At 39.9% G+C, this 19,445-nt stretch overlaps 1 protein-coding gene across 4 annotated transcripts in view; it reads right to left on the bottom strand.

Annotated features, from left to right (window-relative positions):
• LOC144941816 (thrombospondin type-1 domain-containing protein 7A-like) overlaps positions 1 to 19,445 on the bottom strand; it is a 233,921-nt gene that overhangs the window by 164,788 nt on the left and 49,688 nt on the right. For 2 of the 4 annotated variants that reach the window (XR_013639273.1, XM_078868309.1), the window contains exon 2: positions 1,037 to 2,178. Coding sequence is in view for 3 of the 4 variants with exons in the window: in XM_078868309.1 (XP_078724435.1) it covers positions 1,037 to 1,220 (184 nt within the window). In the remaining variant the exon portion in view is untranslated. The remainder of the gene's footprint in view (positions 1 to 1,036; positions 2,179 to 19,445) is intronic. The other 2 variants (XM_078868287.1, XM_078868296.1) reach the window with 2 other exon arrangements.

Raw genomic sequence — 19,445 nt, 5'->3', positions numbered from 1 at the left:
TGATTAGTTCCCAGCATGATGGCAGTGCTCTCAGAGCTAAGTCATAACTCATTTCTTATAGTCTGTGGAGTGACAAGAACCTTAATAAATGCTTCCAATTAGCGGTGCTATAACCACAATTGATTTATCAAGGTTTTTGGTGTTTTTTTAATGAACACACCGAAAGGCTGAAACATCAAAACCAGCAATCCATCTTCATTCATCATTAATTATCAGTGTCTAGAAGCGCATTTTACTCCAACAGCCAAGAAATACTATTTTGATGCGTTTGAGGAAACAGTCAACACAGGCAATATTTTACATTGTAGCAGCTAAAGAAAACAATCCACATTGACAAAGTGCAGTATTCAATGGCACAGGCATTACTCGAGGGAAACTAGAAAAGAATGTTAAAAGGTATAGGATTTTTCAAACTCATTCAATTCCCTATTCAACCCATGAATGTCACCATCAGCCATGGTGATAGTTGTTTTTAAAAAAATGAACACGTAAGGTTGCAATACTTCAATCAACTCTGCACATTCCTAGCCCCACACTGATTAGCACATTTAAAGATTAGCATGCAGACACAGAATTTCGAAGCAACATCTTAATTGCACTGAATTTTAAACACTTTACCAGCCGATTGCATTCTCCTTACATCCCCAAACAAAACATTGGGGATGGTTTCACACACGGTTTTGATTATTCGTTGACTAGTTATATTTGTTTATATAATATTTTCTATTGAAAATGATTTTTTTAACAATCTTTACCACAATTCCATGGTCATAAAAAATATGCTCTTGCAAGAGAAAAAGAAAATCACTGTTCAGTTTACTACGGAGTTCGAAATGTCAAGGACTCTGACAAAGCCACGTAAATGGAACTCTCCAACTGGACATACTTGTTCACAAGAACTATAGAAGGCATTCTTGCAGGTGCAGCAATGGAAATCGGAACACAAATGAAAACAGTGATGTGTTCACCTGTCAGAGCGTAACAATACAGGAGTCGTGACGGTGCAGGAGTGCACGTTGCCGACCAGCGTACGTACCTTTTTGCCACTGGTACGGACTGCTGAATGATACCTGTGCGTGTACAGATGCGCCTGAAGGCCACAGTGCGAGCAGGGAAATGGAAATCAGACGCAGGAGAGATATTCTTCCACGCCACGAAGCAGCGCGCCTGTGCTCGAGAATAACGAATGACGTTTTTTGAATCCTCATCATGCGTTTCATTGCTCCGACTTCTCTTTCTCCGCGTTTCCAGTGGGATGGGATTTTTTTTCTGAAATGAAAATGTTCCTTTTATCTATCTAAACCATCAAATAAATAACAAATGGAAAATTTAATTCTGACTTGATAACGTAAAGAAAAATGTTGCACACGGTACACCTAATCGTCATGCTAGATGTATTGCAAACTTTACAAAGCAGATGCAGTTTCCCACTTTTCAAAATTATGTTTTTTTTAACTCCCAAAGGGCTTTGCTTTCTCCAAAAGTAAAAACACAGAAATGCCAGTCAACAATAGAAAGCACAGAAACGTCCCTCATGAATCATCCAGGGTAGGAAAACTGATCCAGTCGATTCTGATTGAAGTCGTCATCTGAAGGAAAATGTTTCAAAGTTGCAAACTTTAAAAACCAGTTTATTCATGTCAATACTTTTGTCCCAAGGTCTGTTGTACCTCCCCTGCAGACAAAATGAAGGGATGTCAACTATACAGACGTAATCCTCCGTGGTTTAAGACAATTTATTCCTGAGGCCTGTACATAAGGTTGTTGATGAATGGTTTTTATTTGTAGAAGATTCAGCAATATACAACTGTAAGTGTTTTAGATGTTATAAATTCAGAGGGTGCTGTATTTGGCAGCAATCTTTCCGTGTGTATTGCATTATTTGAAAGATGCACACGTCTGGACGGTTGAGGAGTTCCTTTCAAGTGTCAGCAAACGAAAAGATGACTTGCAGCAGAGTTGAGAAGAATGTCCATTCTTTCTTCGCTTTTCCTCTTTGAGATGGGTTTCGCAATGGCCATTCAGAATGGCAACATTGCCAACTGTGACTCAAATTCCATCAGACAAGGCAAGAGTGCCATGAAAACACAATCCAACTCCCTCCTGGCACGCGTCCTTGGCCAAATAACAGTTTCCTCGGAGCGATGAAAAACTCAATTACCCAAACACAGCAGCTTCCTGAAAGAGAAACAACAAAATAATTATCGGTAAGCCAGCACGCAAATTATTTTAACACGTAGCAGGCTTTCGCGACCAATATTATTCATAATCAACGTTTTTGGGTTTAGATCGCGTTATTTATAAATGTGTCGTAACCCTCCACCACCCGACACGGCCAATCAGTAAAAAAAGTGTCACGTTGACAAAAGACAAACAGTTCACTGCTTTAGGGCTTTAGGGCTAAAGCAGCGAACTATTTGTCTTTTGTCAACGTGACACTTTTTTACTGATTGGCCGTGTCGGGTGGTGGAGGGTTACGACACATTTATAAAAAACGCGATCTAAACCCAAAAACGTTGATTATGACGCAAATTATTCAACACAACCGAATATAACTCAAGGAGATAGGTGGTTTCCGGAATTATACATTTATAAAGACAATAGTTGTTTTTTAAGTGTTTTTTTTATTTATCGTTGATGCAGATCATTTCTTTGCTATTAAATTAGAGTCGCCAAATGTATTTAGATCAAATACTGTAATTATATAAATGCAAAACAATAGTGATATTAAAAACTATAATGCTCAAGGTAGGGTAACAAAACTATTACAATTAAGATATTTGTAATTTAAGGTCAGTAAAACCTTGAAAGTTAGTATGTCCTGTTTCTATATTGATGTTTTCCATTTGTATATTAATATAACATTAGATGCTGCTGTGGTGTAATGGTTAGCACACCCAACTTGCAATCCAAACAGAGGTCGTCAGTTATATCTCCCCGCACGGAAGTTAAAACCATCGTGCAAGTTTCTTAAAACTCCTCCGCCTCTGTCCACCCAGCAGCATAAATGGGTATACCACAGTTACGTCGGTTGCCAGGTCACGTGTGGTAAGGTAAATCGAGGATACTACCTCCTCTTCCAAGAGCTATGGACAGCATCGCAGAGTAGGCCATAAACTCTCTTCAGAACTCCGGCTTGTGGAAGCCACTTTTGCCAGCAGTAGCATGAGCAATACATGAGAGGGCTGCACCTTTATCTGCTTTTATATAACATTGAATTGCTGGTGTGATGCACTACTCCATGTACCGATATGTTAACAGAAATCCTGCACGGAATAAGCTTATTTTAAAACTCATTCTGTCTGCGTAGGTTTTTTTTTTCACCCCTAACGCACGTAGATAATTTAGAATAATTTAGTACATTTTATAATTCACACTTCTTAAAGTGGAAAGTTATTTCGGAGGCACTATATTTAACAGACAAGTAAAGTCGGCCAATATGATACAATGTTGCTATAATTTACATTAATCTAGTACATTTTATAATTCACACTTGATAAAGTGGAAAGAGGCACTATATTTCACAGACGAGTAAAGTCGGCCAATATGGTACAATGTTGCTCCGCGGTTTGACCCAATTAAGTAATTTTTCACACTTGGATCACAACGCTGGCACACATGGCCTATTCTTTTTCGAATGACATCAGGGGATATTTAATATCCGCAACGAAGCAGCCGGTGCATATTTTTGGTAAATACTACCACAATATTAACCAAGGGCAGCTTCTGGAATCGAACCACAGACCTCTGCAATAATCGGAAAATGTGCTACCACTCGGCCACATTACCCAGCTTGCCTTCTACGAAGTGAGGTATAATCTTGGGAAATGGTATCTCGGGATAAAGGGCAGGACACCGTGCAGTGAATGAATGAGTGCGGAATCTTTTTAGAACTTTTTCTATTCAGAGAGTTTGCGGTTGCAGTCAATGAGACATATAGGGAAGGACAAGTCTTGAGTCAAGGACAGATTTCTTCAGAAATTAGAACTGTCATTTTAAATCGCTGCATGTTATGCATTATATATACACACACACTGTATTCTCCAGATTGTAAAATGCTCCGGAAGTTGAGACATACCCCAAACTTGTGCCTGGAGTCAATAGAGTTCCAAAGTATGGTTTCACTCACACCCACTGGATTACAAGATGCACCCCCCCACACAACATTTGCCATAAAATACATTTGAAAATTGCGCATTTTTATCTGCACAAATTTTTATATTCATGCATATACTGTACTGTAATTCTCAACTACAAGTTATCCGACAAGATGCTTGAGCAATTGCCGAATGCAGGACTATGGAATGCATCGGCCGAAAGATCCCTTGAGCAATGGTCATTCTTCTCTGTTGCATTTCCTAGCTGGTGAGAAGTTACTATTGCTGTAGCTGCAGACCCGCGTGAGCGCAGGATTTAGGGCTCACCTTGAATTAAAACATACAATTGATTACTTACAAGAGCAGATGCATTTAATACGGTTTATGAAGTCGTTTGTTTACGTAACAAATCTGTAAAAATTAGTTCTTAATGTATTACTGTGTAAATAAACTGTAAAACGTGTCCACTTTTTTTTCTATTAAATCTATGCTCTTCAGCTGACCCATTAAATAGTAAATTGGGTCATATTTAATGCCAATTACACTTAACATAAAAACCAACCGAAAGTGCGTGGTTTAATTTGCAATAGCCACTACTCTGTATTACCGTGGCTCCACGGATGCTTGACTAAGGAGCCACCAGACAGCAATTGCATACGGCCTGGTGCCAAGGCTTAATCACATCGTGGGGCCAAATTCGTGTTTTCTTGTGTGCATTACCAATGCAGAGTGGCTTTTATCAAATGTGACCTTGTACACAGTTGCATTTTTCAAGACAGATGGGATACTTTAGCTCCTAGTCATCTAATTACGTATGCACACTCATTCTTCCCCCGGTTGAATATGCCAAGTGTAACATTTTACAACTTTCTGCTCTGTGAAAATTCTAATTCAGGATTTAGAAGCTTTTTTTATTGGAAGGAAAGGCTATAATCATAGATGCGCGCTGATTTGTTACATGCGAGAGTGTTGTTGTCTAAGGTTCCAATTTTGATTGTATCCACGTGTTCTGTGAACATATGCACATGAGTGTAGCGCAGTTCCATTGGAACCACAATGACATTACAACTTTTAAACAAATACAACAAAACTGACCACACGACCAGAAGATAATAACACTTACACGAAGTGAAAAGTCTGAACACAACCAGTTATATATATATTGCAACACAACGTTGCACTTAAATGTACGAGTCAAGGTCCACATTCCTATCATGCCAAAGTATTTGTCTGTATATAAATGCATGTGCTGCTAAATTGGTTTATGCTGGTAACGGTGTCCAATGAGAAAGCAACGTGAATGCACACAGGTTGTGTTAGTGGCTGTACGTGCTTGATCAAAGCGAGACAGCAGGTGCACTTTGAAAAAGAGTTTCCAATTTTGCGTTACTCGGTTGCAATCAGACTGTAAATTGCATCCATCCCATAGACAGATTCCTCGACGTTTCCGACCTGCCAGTACATTATATACGAGCACGACAATACAATGCAAAGGGTGCATGTGGCAAAATACAACAATCTGCAGCCGGAGCAGCTTCTCTGGACAAAGCTGTAACTTTTACTTATAATTCACAACTCTAAACAGCATTAAGATTTACCACCACTAACGAGGCAGCACACAATCATTGTTTGTCCCATTAATGCCTCTGAAAGCGGTTGTATAATTTTCATGAATGCTGTATTTTGATATATTTCAGAGCGTATGCAGTACAGTGAATTTGTATCAATGGGGCTTCATACAAGCCACGTCTTCAGCGAGCATAATCACAACAACCTTCAATCGGGCTTGACCCATGTTTTGAAGATGACATGAAAAAACCCCTCCAAATCCCATCACCACACTCACAGTCCAGCTCTCCAAAACGCTTCATGACCATGGAGATCGGTGAGTTGGGAAAGTGTGGTCGTCATGCAAGCCAGGACAAATGTGGAAAGTGGCCAGGCTCTACGCTGGGGTTGCTGGTGTTCTTGTGGATGGGGGCCCTCTACATGCGGGTTTTGCCCATCATCCATCAAACCCCACCGTGTGACGAACTTATGAGACCAATTTTTTATTTAAACAAATGTCAGCCTAGATTTTGGACTGCTGTATTATGGGCTGGATATAGCAGCCGCTGCTCGAGAGGAAATTACCTGTTAGATAGGAAATATTGCACTATTATATAACTTTAAAAACACTACAGCAAGCTCAGTAATGTACTGCCAAATTGCTGCCACGCAACACTTTATAGAGGCCTAATCATGTCAAACCTGGAAGGATATCCAGCAGAGGGACACACACCAAAGACCAGTTAATAGGCCTTTCCTTTTACTGTCAGTACTTTACCTCCCTAACTGTTGCCTGTCATTTTTTTTTGCGGAAAATTTCGAGCAATATAATTCCAGTCACTGTTTTCTGTGCTGTCTCGTGAATTTACACGGCTGAATTCTGAATAAAGTCGACAAATGTAAAAATACAGCCAAGAACCGTTTGCCTACGAGCTATTGGATGAACGTTTGCACGTTCAAAACACTATTGTATCTTCTTGGTTCTTTCGGTAAAGTCACGTAGAAGGGAAATAATAAAATAATACAAATAAACATAATAAAATACAATTCTCACGACGTTTCGGCCACAACGCAAGCAGCCGTCCTCAGGTGAAGAACAGGTCTGTCGGAAAGACAGCGTCTGTGGCCGAAACGTCGTGAGAATTGTATTTTATTATGTTTTATTTTATTATTTTATTATTTCCCTTCTACGTGACTTTACCGAAAGAACCAAGAAGATGAATCCCTGCAGTCACGAAAGCTTTAAATCGAAACACTCTTTTACTTTATTACCAGTACAGTATATTCACTTGACAGCAATGCAATTATGATGTTATGCGATTTGCACATAACCATGGGGCTTCTAAAAAAAATGGGTCAAATGTTAGGGTTCCACTGATTTTTTTGGTGTCTAATTCTCAAAACAATTGGCTGTCTTTCGTGAATTGTAATAATAATGTGAAAAACTTAACAGGGCAACACTTAGAACTGTGATTTCAATGAACCTTTGTACAATTATTGCCATGCTCATCCATAACCATTTATGTAACCATCCACTCACTACCTAGTTCAGACGACAAAACCCTCGAAAAAAAGTTAAAAACAAGCTGCAATTGCGATGTTACAATGCAAAAAGACAAACCTTACGAAGCAACTTTTCATCCCAAACGTTCAATTCATGTGGCCATTTTTCATTCCTTACACATATAAAAACGTGTATAAATCAATACAAATTTAATATTTAATAAAAACAGATGCTTTTGTTCACCATATTTTAATGCTCATCCGCAGATATAGATCTTTGTGTCTGAAAATATCTCAAGAAGACATCTGCTTGAAATTTTAATCAGCGGGACACATCACATTTTCTTAATTCACTTTGCACAGTATTTTTTTAAAGAAATGTTTAGTCCGGACATAGCTTTCCTGAGCACGGCGCTGGATACACCAACTACTTGGCATTCTTGCCACCAAGCCGGTACGCATGAATGCCATGGTTTGAATCCCACCACCTGCTAATTTCTGTGGCTTTATCTGAATACACCATCTGTCGAATACCGAGGTATTAAACCCCATGTGCCTTTGTTTTCAAAGATGAGGCATCATGTGCCAATGCCATGGCCAACATTTTAAATATCCCTTAATTAAGAGTTTGTCTAGTGCAGTGAAAATTTTGTGCAAAACTGCTGCCATTCGCACACCAAACTTTGAATGATTTGTGGCAAGTGTGTGCTTTGAGAAATATTCCAGTAGGATTTGTGAAATTCAAGAGAGAGGTTAACGGCTGAATGTGGCGATAATGAATGATGACCGTGATGATATAAGAATATTTTAATTTCAAATGTGTACATTAAATAAGGGGTTAAATTGCCCGTGCTTAATCTTGTGAAAATTAAGGGAGGGTTTTCAAACATGCACAAGATGACCATAAAGAGAGAGTAAATTTGACTGCTTTGTGCATTAATTTGCTGGAGTAGTTTATGGAAAAAAATTAAGGGAATTGTGGCATTTTTAATACAATGCATTGAAACTCCTCATTCGCACAATACTCATAGTATGTATAACTCGTAATATCCACATGGATGGGCTCTGATTATCCATGAGTAAAATAGATAAGGATGATGATGATTACGAGAGTTGTTACTTTATATTCATAGCCATCACTACCGCTGTTTCCACAATCAGTGACGAGATGTTTAGGATAATGGTGGTGCATAGCTCTCACCGATGTGTATTCCCTGAATATACTGTTTCCAAAGTAGCTCCTGGGCATATGGAGTAAAACCTCGGTCATGATACCTAACAGCATGTGGTACGACCCAAAACCCCATCAGACAGCTGTACAGAACAATGACAAAAACCTACACAGATATTAGGAAGAGGATATTTTTTGTTTACACGTGAATGTGCTTTTCCACTACTCAGTCAGAGGAGTTTCAGTATACAGTATGTATTATTCATAAATCTGTACAATGTTAGTATTGCACATGCAAAACTAATTCCAAACTGTATTCCAGTTTGGTTATTTGAATACACAGTAATGTGGACAGCTTTAGAAAATAGCGTTTGATGTTGGGCATTTAAGAATGTCTGTACTTATTTGGTTTAAAATTGTAATTATTAAAATTGACAGTGTAATTGGCACAACTTTAAAATTTTCAGCCTTTTTTTGTGTACATTTAATTCAGGATGTCGAATTGAGAAAACTCAAATGTTGCCTTGCTTATGGCAGCATAAAGCCATAGGACATTGCCAGCGGCTTTGCTCAATTACGAAGGCTCACGTCTACTGCATGTCACAATGCTGTATTATTCGAATATACAATTACCTTGAAATGAATGGTCACGAAAAAAAACTTCTAAAATTTCCATATGAACACAGACGGGTCGAATGCAAGTGACAGCGATAGCTTTTCATCATTCAGTGTCCTGGGAGAATTGCAGAGATACCTGTTGCATTTATCAAAGGCCTGAGGCTTGTTGTGCAAATCTGCATTGCATTGGAAATGTCCATGCAAGCATATATTCCTACTCTTAGCACGCGATCATTTATATAGTTACGGAGAGTTTCCGAATGTAAGGTCGATGAGTTCTGCCGAAACATTTCTGGGAGGTAGAGAGTTATGGCTTACTGCTAATTGTGCAACCAATAGTCTAAACATGATAGAGTAACACCGAGTAAAATGTATCCAAACGGCAGCCCTTGAAGCCTAATCACATTTGGCTCTGTTGAAAAATGCGACAGTAATTCACTTTGTGACACAAATGGAATTACACGGAATTTCATCGCCGAGGCGATTTTTTTGCTTCAACAAAACTCATGAACTTACACACGCTGACGAGTTTTAAAGGGAGAGGTCCTTTTGAAGAAATAGATCAATGTAATTCAGCCCAGGGACTGCCAGTAAATTCATCAGAGACTGTCAATGGGTAGCTCTTCTGTTCGCAATCACCATTTGCCCATTTTTGTTCTCTCTTCATCAAAGGTGAACCAAAATAGACAATGGCTGACAAAGCCTCGGAGTGCTTGCAGATACTGCGCAGTGCAATTGCTATTTAAGTGAATGTGCGGGATGCTTTTGGTATGGGGTTGGAGGCTTAGTAACTTCCCCATAACCTATAACAAACAGCCAGTATGCTTCTACTGAGATGTCAACATTGGAGTTGTTTTGTAATTCCACCTAAATATGTGCAGGAATCCACGCTCAATCTGGATATATTTTATATATGTTTGTACCTTTACTTTTGTGTTGGCATTGCATGCTCTTCATTTTGTAAAAATCAGTGCAATTTTCATGAAAACTGTTTATTTTTTTTACAAACACAGTCTTCACAAGAGATAAGTGTATTTGTATGTTTGCATGTTTAAATTATTTCGGAACGTACGTAGCCAACCATGCTAATTGGAGGTGCTAAGGAAGGACAACAGACCAAACACAAAAAGCAGTTCTAAAGAAATTAGTTTTCAGTCTACATTCCGAATATCGGAAGGAAGATCATTCCAGATACCCGCAGAAGTGCATCTGAAAGCGTGCGATGCAGTGATCGTCTTTGTCCAATGGCTGGCCAAAAGCCAGCTCATTTATTACTTTTAAGCTGAAAATTGCCCTTGGCCAGCAATATGATGAAATGCAGTTTCTTTTTATATAAAATGTTAAAGATAATACAGTAAATACGAATAAGCAAAATACAAAGACTCGCAGGAATAAGAAATTGAGCAGATTTTGATGACTTGACAAAGTTACGTAATGCAAGAGAATGTCATGAACATTGAAGAAACTAAAATTGTATCAAGTCAATGTTATAAACATGTAAAACATGAAAGTGTTTTCTTGATTACTTCATCACATGGAAGTGATTAAAGATAGTCTGATACACTATGGGAGCAATAAAACAGCAAAAATAATGGTAGCCCATTAGAGAGCATGATAGAGATGGTTCGTAAACTATCCGAGGAATTTTAAGATCTATAGCAAAATTGGATTCATAAACCCATTTTTGGTTCAGATGAAGGAGGAAGATGGAGTCAGAAGTTGCACTTTAATAACTAATCACTGCCCTTCGCAGTATGGAAATGAGGGAAACTCACCAAATGGCATAACTATTGCCATTTTATACAGAAATATATAGAAAAATGAACAAATTCATAGACTTTTCGATTTAAAGCTTTCGTGACTGCAGGGATTCATCTTCTTGGTTCTTTCGGTAAAGTCACGTAGAAGGGAAGTAATAAAATAATAAAAATAAAACAAGAAGAAAAATTCATAGACCCTAGGGAAACATGTTTTGAGGCAGAAGAAGAGGTTCCAGATATCACACTTAACGTAGCCACTGCCCTTCCCAGTATTAAAACAAAGGCAAAACAATTGCGATTGAGTGTGGCTTCCCGTGCCCACTAGGGATGGTAATGGTGTGGGGAGGCCTTCATTCAGCAGTGGATAGAAAATGAGCGAATGATGATAAACATATTGATGTTAGGAGTCGTTATGGAGATAAAGTACTCTTATAAGCGGTAGTAGGTGAGGATTTTTTTAATGAAATCTCCTTGTCACGCTGCAATTTTCCAACCACCCCTTTGTGATTTGAAATTTCCTAAGTTTGACAGGGAATCTCGCGTCTGGTCCGGAGTAGTCATATATTTGATGCGTGTGCGAAATACTATTTCATGCTTTGTGCCGATTATGAGTATTGTGCGATGTAGAGGAAGGAATAATGAGCAGTGCATGTAATTTTCGGGAGAGTTGGATCAAAGCAGTAGAAAGGGTAAATTTGTAGTGGCCGCATGAAGGATTATTTAAGAAAGTAAAAAAAGGGGGGGAAAAAAAGATTATATGAAAACATAATGTTGGATAATGAGAAATATTCAAATGACCGGAAATATTTTACGACTGCATTATTTTTTGCCCATCATGTTTTTTTTTAAATAGTTAAATTAGTAACGCATAGCAACAAGGCTGTATTAATTTCATTGATTTTTTTTGTTATCTTCAAGTGACACGTGAAAATAGCACGATGCCTTTTTGGTCTCATTTCTCACCTATGAGAAATACCATGGGATTTCTCTGCTTCAGGAGTTGATGACACGTGAAGAAGTGATTGATTTTTTTTGTATGCCAAACAGCACAGTAGTCACTGCACAGCACAGGTTATATTAACGTTTCCTGATGAAGTCGACGTAAAATGTAGTTGGACACAAATACAAATATAAAAATGTACAGATTGTATAATAATCACCACCCACTCAATCCACTGCTGGATGAAGGCCTTTTTAAGCATGTCACCCATTCTCTCACATATCCTGGATGTCATGGTGATGACGTTGGGAGCCTTCATCCAGCAGAGGATATAACATCACTGACAATATTTGCCAAAATGTTTGGCAAAATACATTGGAACAGGCGTGATGAACACCACATGCACAACCAATTATATTAGCATAATGGCAAAAAAGCCAGCAGATTATTGTTTGCCCAACACCAATTCTCAGCCTCTATCTCTGCCCAAATTAACCAGTGTCCCATCTTCCTAAAGCCAGACCATCTGCTTGACTTTCTTTCCGCCACAGGTCTGATTATTAATTTTTCATCGTCTCGCTCAAATGCCGCACTCAAGCATATACACAGCAGCACCAAAGGCATTAGAATTAATTGCTTCCCTGTAACGGCACACCTTTGATGTTAAGGGAATGTATTTTCATCTTCTGCTCCAAAGCGCTGCGATTATTATTATTTTTATGATTTATTTGCACTTTGTTATGAAATGGCGGGAGATAAATCCAATTGCTGTTTCTTTTTTTTTAAGAATTTGGAGAACACTTTTTTATTTTCATAAATTATCATTTGGACAAAAACATCTCTCCGTATGGAAGGACAAAAACGCAATGGGTGACGTTACAGGATATGGCCCCTTCCGTCCGCGCCATGCAGAAGAGGCATTTTTTCAAAACGTCGTCTGTTATATATTTGTGTCCTCTAAGGGCAGTGTTATTGACGAATGTGTTGAGTTTTTAATTTTAGTGCTTGTGCACCACTGCCAATGCAGTTTCACAAAATCAATGTGTATGTATTATTGTAAACCAGAACGAGACAGATATTTATCATATTAGAAATATTACAAATAATGCCAAACAAAATGTCCCTATAAAAGAGCGAACAATTAAGTAAGTGTGCAGCTGGGAGTGTGGAAGCCATTTAATTGGGTAGGTCCTTTGTGTTGATTTCCTGGAATCTGTGGGGTTTCTATTTTTCTTGTAGCTGTCAGGTGCGTGCAGCATAACGGTGACATGCAGACATGCCCAAGAGCACTGAGGTTGGGTCTTGTCCAAATAAACTGGAGTTCAGTGACATGTTAATGTCATCTTGAGATAGTGCTGGCTGGTAGCAGATTGGGTGGCGTTACCTGACGTCCCCTCGAGGCTCAATGTTCGCGAGTGATTCTCCATGCATGCTCTGCCCACGTCTCTGTCTTCCTGTCTGCAAATGGCTCTTAGTCTCCATATCCCAGGCTTCATGCCTGTGTCTGTCTCACTCGCGCTCCCACATCACTTTGTCTCACCTTCAGCCGGCATCATTTGCACCTCTTCAACTTTTGCCACACTCCACAGCAGATGTGATTTCATGGGGATTAGCTTCTAATTAAGTGAACGGAAACAGATTGGCCACTTACCGCGTGGTTTTATCTTACCTCGCGGTACTCCAACTCTGACATGCACGCGTGTAAAGCCACATTTCTTCGCAAAGGGATTTGATGTAACCAACGGCTCAGCGACTTTATTAAACCCTTCGGAAAATGTCTTTGAAATTACAAAATAAAACTTAAAGTAAATGTCAAAATATGAAAATAGCTTTTTATTATGATCACTGCATTTTTGTCCGACAATCATATTCACAAGGTATATTCATGAATGCATCTGCATAGGTGACCTTTGTGTATGGCTCAGATTATGTTGGCTTCTCTGTGATTTCCATAAATGTCTCACTAGGTACACAATTAGGCTGCCTGTTTGCATACACAAGTAATACATCTGTAATAAAACAAGTGCACATTCAAACGACTATCAGTGATGATTTTGAAGATGATGGAATGCTGACATTGTCATGACAACTATTGATGATTGAAACGATTGCTCTTATTAAAACGAAAATAAACATGGTAAATATTCTGGAGTTTGCACAGAAAGGTATTCTAATTACACGTGATAAACATGTATACGTTGCATGTTTAACAATGGCATTGTTTAGTTGGCACTCCGTGGTGACAGGATGCTCCCTCGCCTGGTATACAGGTGGGCCGTGGGTTCGATCCCGACCCTGACAGCCCATGGTCACATGGATTTTTCTCCAGGTCCTATGGTTTTATCCTCCACATTTAGAAAGATGCGTTTAGATTATTTGGCTGCTACTAAAAATTCCCACGTATGAAATCAGCCACTGTCACGTGTGGCCTGGTCGCTTCTGATTAAAGAGCTAATAGTCTTCTTGGTTCTTTCGGTAAAGTCACGTAGAAGGGAAATAATAAAATAATACAAATAAAACATGATAAAATAATTATCACGACGTTTCGGCCACAACGCAAGCAGCCGTCCTCAGGTGGAGAGCAGGTCTGTCGAGAAGACAGAGTCTACTCGACAGACCTGCTCGACAGACCTGCTTTCCACCTGAGGACGGCTGCTTGCGTTGTGGCCGAAACGTCGTGAGAATTATTTTATTATGTTTTATTTTTATTATTTTATTACTTCCCTTCTACGTGACTTTACCGAAAGAACCAAGAAGATGAATCCCTGCAGTCACGAAAGCTTTAAATCGAAAAAGAGGTAATAGTTCAGTGAGTTTTATCTGGTAATTAAAATAGTTTAGTTTTTTTTATATGAGCTACAGAAAAATAAAGCCTGATAGTACAACGATAGGAATATATCCGAACGCAATAATTATTGATACATCCAGAATTTTAATTTTCTACAATATGCACTGAACAAGGAAGAACACAAAATAATTACAAACAATTAATTGACTGTAGATGCATTCTTATTACCATTCAGAAATTACCTCAAAGTGTGTACAGCAAACAATGAATCTGTACAAGTACTAAGCAGTGGATCGTGACTGTGCAAAGGTCGGCTTGGAGTGGCCTGATAATTAAAAAAATTAACCCGTAAAAACAAAGTTTTTCACTATAAATCCTTTATATGCGTGGCATCGGTTTTATTTTATTATTCATTTCTGTTTTTTTTGAGTAAGAGTTTCATTTTTATCACATTGGTATTTTAAATTAAATATGAATTTTTTTTTTCTAAAAAGTGGAAAATTTTGGGAAAAAAATTTCACTAAAATAAATTGTCACGCACAACGAGTCTGTGTGCAAAATGTCAGCTCGATTGGATCACGGGAAGTGGGTTAAAAAACGACCGAAAGATTTGCACGGTCGTAAGCGCGAGTAAGCAAGCAAGTGAACTTAATATAAAGGATTTAAAAAAATAAACACTTCAGTGGGGACGTATCTGGGTGGCGTAGGGGTTAGAGCACTGAGCTGGCGTCGCTAAGATCCTGAGTCTGGAATCCAGGTTCCAGCCACCCATTATTAAACCAAATGATCAAGTACAGCGAGTTGATTGTCAGCGCAGTCACTAATGATTGCATTAAATAACATCAAATGTGGTTTTACACATTACTTGGCAAACTTTCCACTCAAAGACTAAAACAGTGGTTTTTGCTGCCCCATGCATTGAACATTTTAACGTTGTATGGCAGTTGGGGAAATGCAGCTAGCCCACTTAGTCTGGATACAAAGAGATCGCTTTAAGGAATCTCTTGATTGACTGCTTCCACGGGCAGTGACTCTGCCAGAACTCTTAATGAACGCTTCTTTTTCATGACATGGTGTCATAGCAAAGGGGCCGTCCATAAATGACGTCACGCACCTGGGGGGGGGGGGGGTCAGACATTTGTGACGATGTGTGAAGAGGAGGGCGGGTTGAGAAATGTGACGTCACATCAAAATGCGCAACTTTAAATAAATATAGACAACACGTTCTAATTAATTAAATAGACTTTTTAATAAATGTTTTCACCTACAACATCAGAGTGCAGCGCCACATGAAATACGCACTACAATGACAATAGTTTAAAGCGATTTGAAGCATGTTTAATTTTGGGGGGGGGGGGGGGGGCAGAGCTTTGTGACGTCATTTGAGGGGAGATCTGACTTTGTGACGTCGTGTGACGAAAGCGGGGAGGGGGGTCAAAAATCGTCCAAAATTGCGTGACGTCATTTATGGACGGCCCCAAAACTGAAAAAAAGTCAAAATAGAATTTGGAGAAAGGACAACAAATCAACAAGCACAGCGGTCGGCGCTCAACGCTGGCGGTCACGTGGTTCTGCTGCCTCTCTGCGCCGCGGGGAAGGGGAGGATGCAGGTCGGGTATGGCACCGTAATTAGCGTTAAACCCTGCGCCAAAATGCACTGCTGACTTTGGACACACTGCTGCTACGGCTGCGTGGTGAGAAAATCAGATCTCCCACTCTCTCCCACTAGACGCCACACCACAACGACATTCAATGGCCTGTCATCCAACGAGCAATATTGAACTGGGGGGGGGGGGGGCACAGTGAATTTACCAGCGTGGCTTAAATCCACCCCGTAACCCCCTAATAACAGCGTGCCTTGCTGCTGGCAATGGTTTCCATGCTCGCTGGCTATGAGGTGGCGCACATTTATCCCAGAGAGAGGGGCGAAACGTCAGCCAGGCGGCACGGAGGCTGCCTTGTGAATTCTTAGCAGAGGATCCAGTGGCTGACTAAATGATTCGATTGCAACGATATCTTTACACGTATGAGGGCAGATAAAGCATATAAGTAGACACTCCTTGGGTTGTGTGGATAAATTACTTTTTGACAAGGAAGCAACAATTACATTTAAGATACATTGGACAAAGGTGTGCATGACATGTATGATCAAATATAGCAGAATAAGGTGGACGTACAGCTCAGCCACAAGAACGTCGTTTTATTTAATGCTATATATATATCTATCTCAGGTCAAACCCACAAATAGGTACTCATTTTATCGACCCCCATAAATTGATGGTGTGCAATGAAGAAGGGCGATTGCACAATACGTGGCCTATCATATACTTTTTTTTCCTTTTAAGGCAGTGTTCGTGACAACCATGTCGAATTTTGCCCGTAGAATGATGGGCTGAGTTGACCCGTGACTGGATGGTGGACTTACTTCCCGAGATTTTGAGTTAAGCATCCTAACCAGAGGCACCTGGCGTATATTGTTAGATTTGTATTCCACGAATGTGTTTTGGCTTTCAGATTTATGTGAACATTTAGAAAATCCAGTCTGGATATTATATTACTTGGATAATGCAAATTTTTAGTTTGTTTCGGTTTGATCTGAAAATGTGACTGCACGGGAAGTGACATCACTGCCATAGAATCACTTGTGGTTTTACTGCCAAAAGTACTGCGATGAGACGGAATTTTGATCACGTGATGTCACTTTTACTTAAAGCGTTAATATTAAAAAAAATTTACACTAAAATGACTGTTTTACTAACAGAAATCTAAACTTAAACTTTTATAATAATTCTTAAGAGATTACGTTTTAATGCATAAACAAATAAAGGCGTCAACATTTAAATATTAAAATACAAAAAAAAAGCTTTGGCCAAATAACATGAAAATCCAATATCAACATAATGTAATCCTTAAACTCAGTCCTAATACATTCTCACACAAGTCCAAAAGAAACTAATTTATTGAGCTTTTTCTATTGAACAAAGTTGTGAAATACAACAAGTAGCGTGGTGAATGATCCACATTATTGTGGAGTGGCTGGAGTCTGCCACAAAATCAATACAACCTCATTGCGTTTACTTTGCTTCACTGAAGCCAGGTCTCTAATACTTGTGTTGCGAAGCGCGTGTGCAGCGTCGTCGCACACAGACTGAGCGGCAAACACTACATTTGGTCAGTCATAACAATCTTAACAGCAATCCTTGCAGCGGCTTTTGGCTGGCCATCGAACAAAGACGGTCTCTGCGTCGCGCGCTTTCAGATGCACTTCTGCGGACGTCTGGAACGCTCTTCCTTCCAATACTAGGAAGCCACTGGAGCTATGCACTTTTAAATCTAGATTGAAAACTAATTTCTTTAAAAATTATTTTTGTGTTTAGTTTACTGTCCTTCCGCCACACACCTCCGATTAACACGGTTGGCTGGGTACGGTGCGAAAAACGTTAGAATATGCAAACGAAACGCGAACCGAACGATACTTTTTCAGGTGTCACCATCGCCATTACCATCACCAGCCAATCTCGATCTACTGCCGAATCAAGGCCTTCCCATGCTCATCTTGATTTGCATCTAGGTGAAGCTCAGTTCCTTGTGCGACTTGATTTTTCTACTCCATTTCCCTTTTGGTGATCCCACAAAGTGAGTTTCCACTATCGTCAGCCACGCCACTGAGTTTTAGCCACCGATCGCCAAATGCTTGTCGCGTAGCATCCTGCGCCGGTGCCTTTCTTTTGTCAAAAACTGCGTTCAATGAGACAGATTCTTGTTTGTTCTACAATCGCGTTTTAGTCTCTTGGTGTAATAAAAAAAAAAGAGTCTCATATTTGATGTACTTTCTTGGATTTTGTGGGAAAAAAAATATTTCAAAAACGAAAAAATCCAAGTCAAAGAAGTTCCCTGCTCAATTGCGCATGGTGAGAGGGGTGGGGGGTTGCTCGTCTCCTATGGGCTTGAGCCAGCAGTGGTGGAGGTGAGCGGCGAGGATGAGGTCAACTGTTAACCATTCACTTCCCCACAGAGTGGTTACCCCTTTTGATGAACCGCCGAGGCATGTCCGACGAGGTATTTTATATTCTTAGGTTTTTTTCGGTAAAGTCACGTAGGTAAAAAATTAAAATTAATAAAAGTAAAATAAAATAAAAATCACGACGTTTCGGAGGCAACACAAGCTTCCGCCTCCGAAACGTCGTGATTTTTATTTTATTTAACTTTAATTAATTTAAAAAAAAAATTTACCTACGTGACTTTACCGAAAAAAACCTAAGAATATGAATCCTTGCAGTCACGAAAGCTTCAAATCTAGAGGTATTTTATAAGAAGCAAAAATGCTGCTTGCGAGTGACCACACTCGACCACAGACACCCCACTACAAAAGACAAGGATCCCTCCATCTCGCCTTCATAGACTGTGAGGGCAAGTCTTGTTAGCGAGCACATATTAAGGCCAGCTCAGCACACGATGGGTGGCCAGCACCACGCATGCCCGGCCACCTTTGACTCCTTAGGTGACGATGTTTACACGATCGCACCAGGTACATATTTGAGGCTGAGCCGACGTAGGGGAGGCACAGGACAGGTTTAGATCATTAATCGGCACTGGTGTTAGTGGCTGTTGAGCGGGAATCAAACTACAGTGCGTGTATTAACATACATAAATAGAGCTGCATAAACGTGCACAAGAACAAGAAAATATATTTTATTTACAACAGCAAAAACCGTGCAGCTCTGTCTTCATGCAGGGTTACCTATGGATCATCCACACGACAAGGGGTGATGGGGAGGCACTTGCTCCCTGCCCGCACGAACACGAGCAAATTTGACCAATGAAGGACCTTGCAGACTCACCACATTATCCCCTGCAGAGCCTCCTTGCTGCAGCTTCCACATCTCCCCCACCCTCCCACCCGCCCGTGACGCTCTCCCCACTACTCACCCCTTGCACACGCCAGGGAAACCAATGTGCTGCTTCCCTTTGCTCGTCGGTCTCGGCGCCGATAAAAGGCACTTGCACGCAGGCAGCCATC

This window comes from Lampetra fluviatilis, chromosome 2 (assembly GCF_964198595.1).
Source record: "Lampetra fluviatilis chromosome 2, kcLamFluv1.1, whole genome shotgun sequence".
Classification (NCBI taxonomy): Eukaryota; Metazoa; Chordata; class Hyperoartia; order Petromyzontiformes; family Petromyzontidae; genus Lampetra; species Lampetra fluviatilis.
The sequence above is the reverse complement of the archived record's forward strand: the minus strand, read 5'-3'. Positions and strand labels throughout refer to the sequence as shown.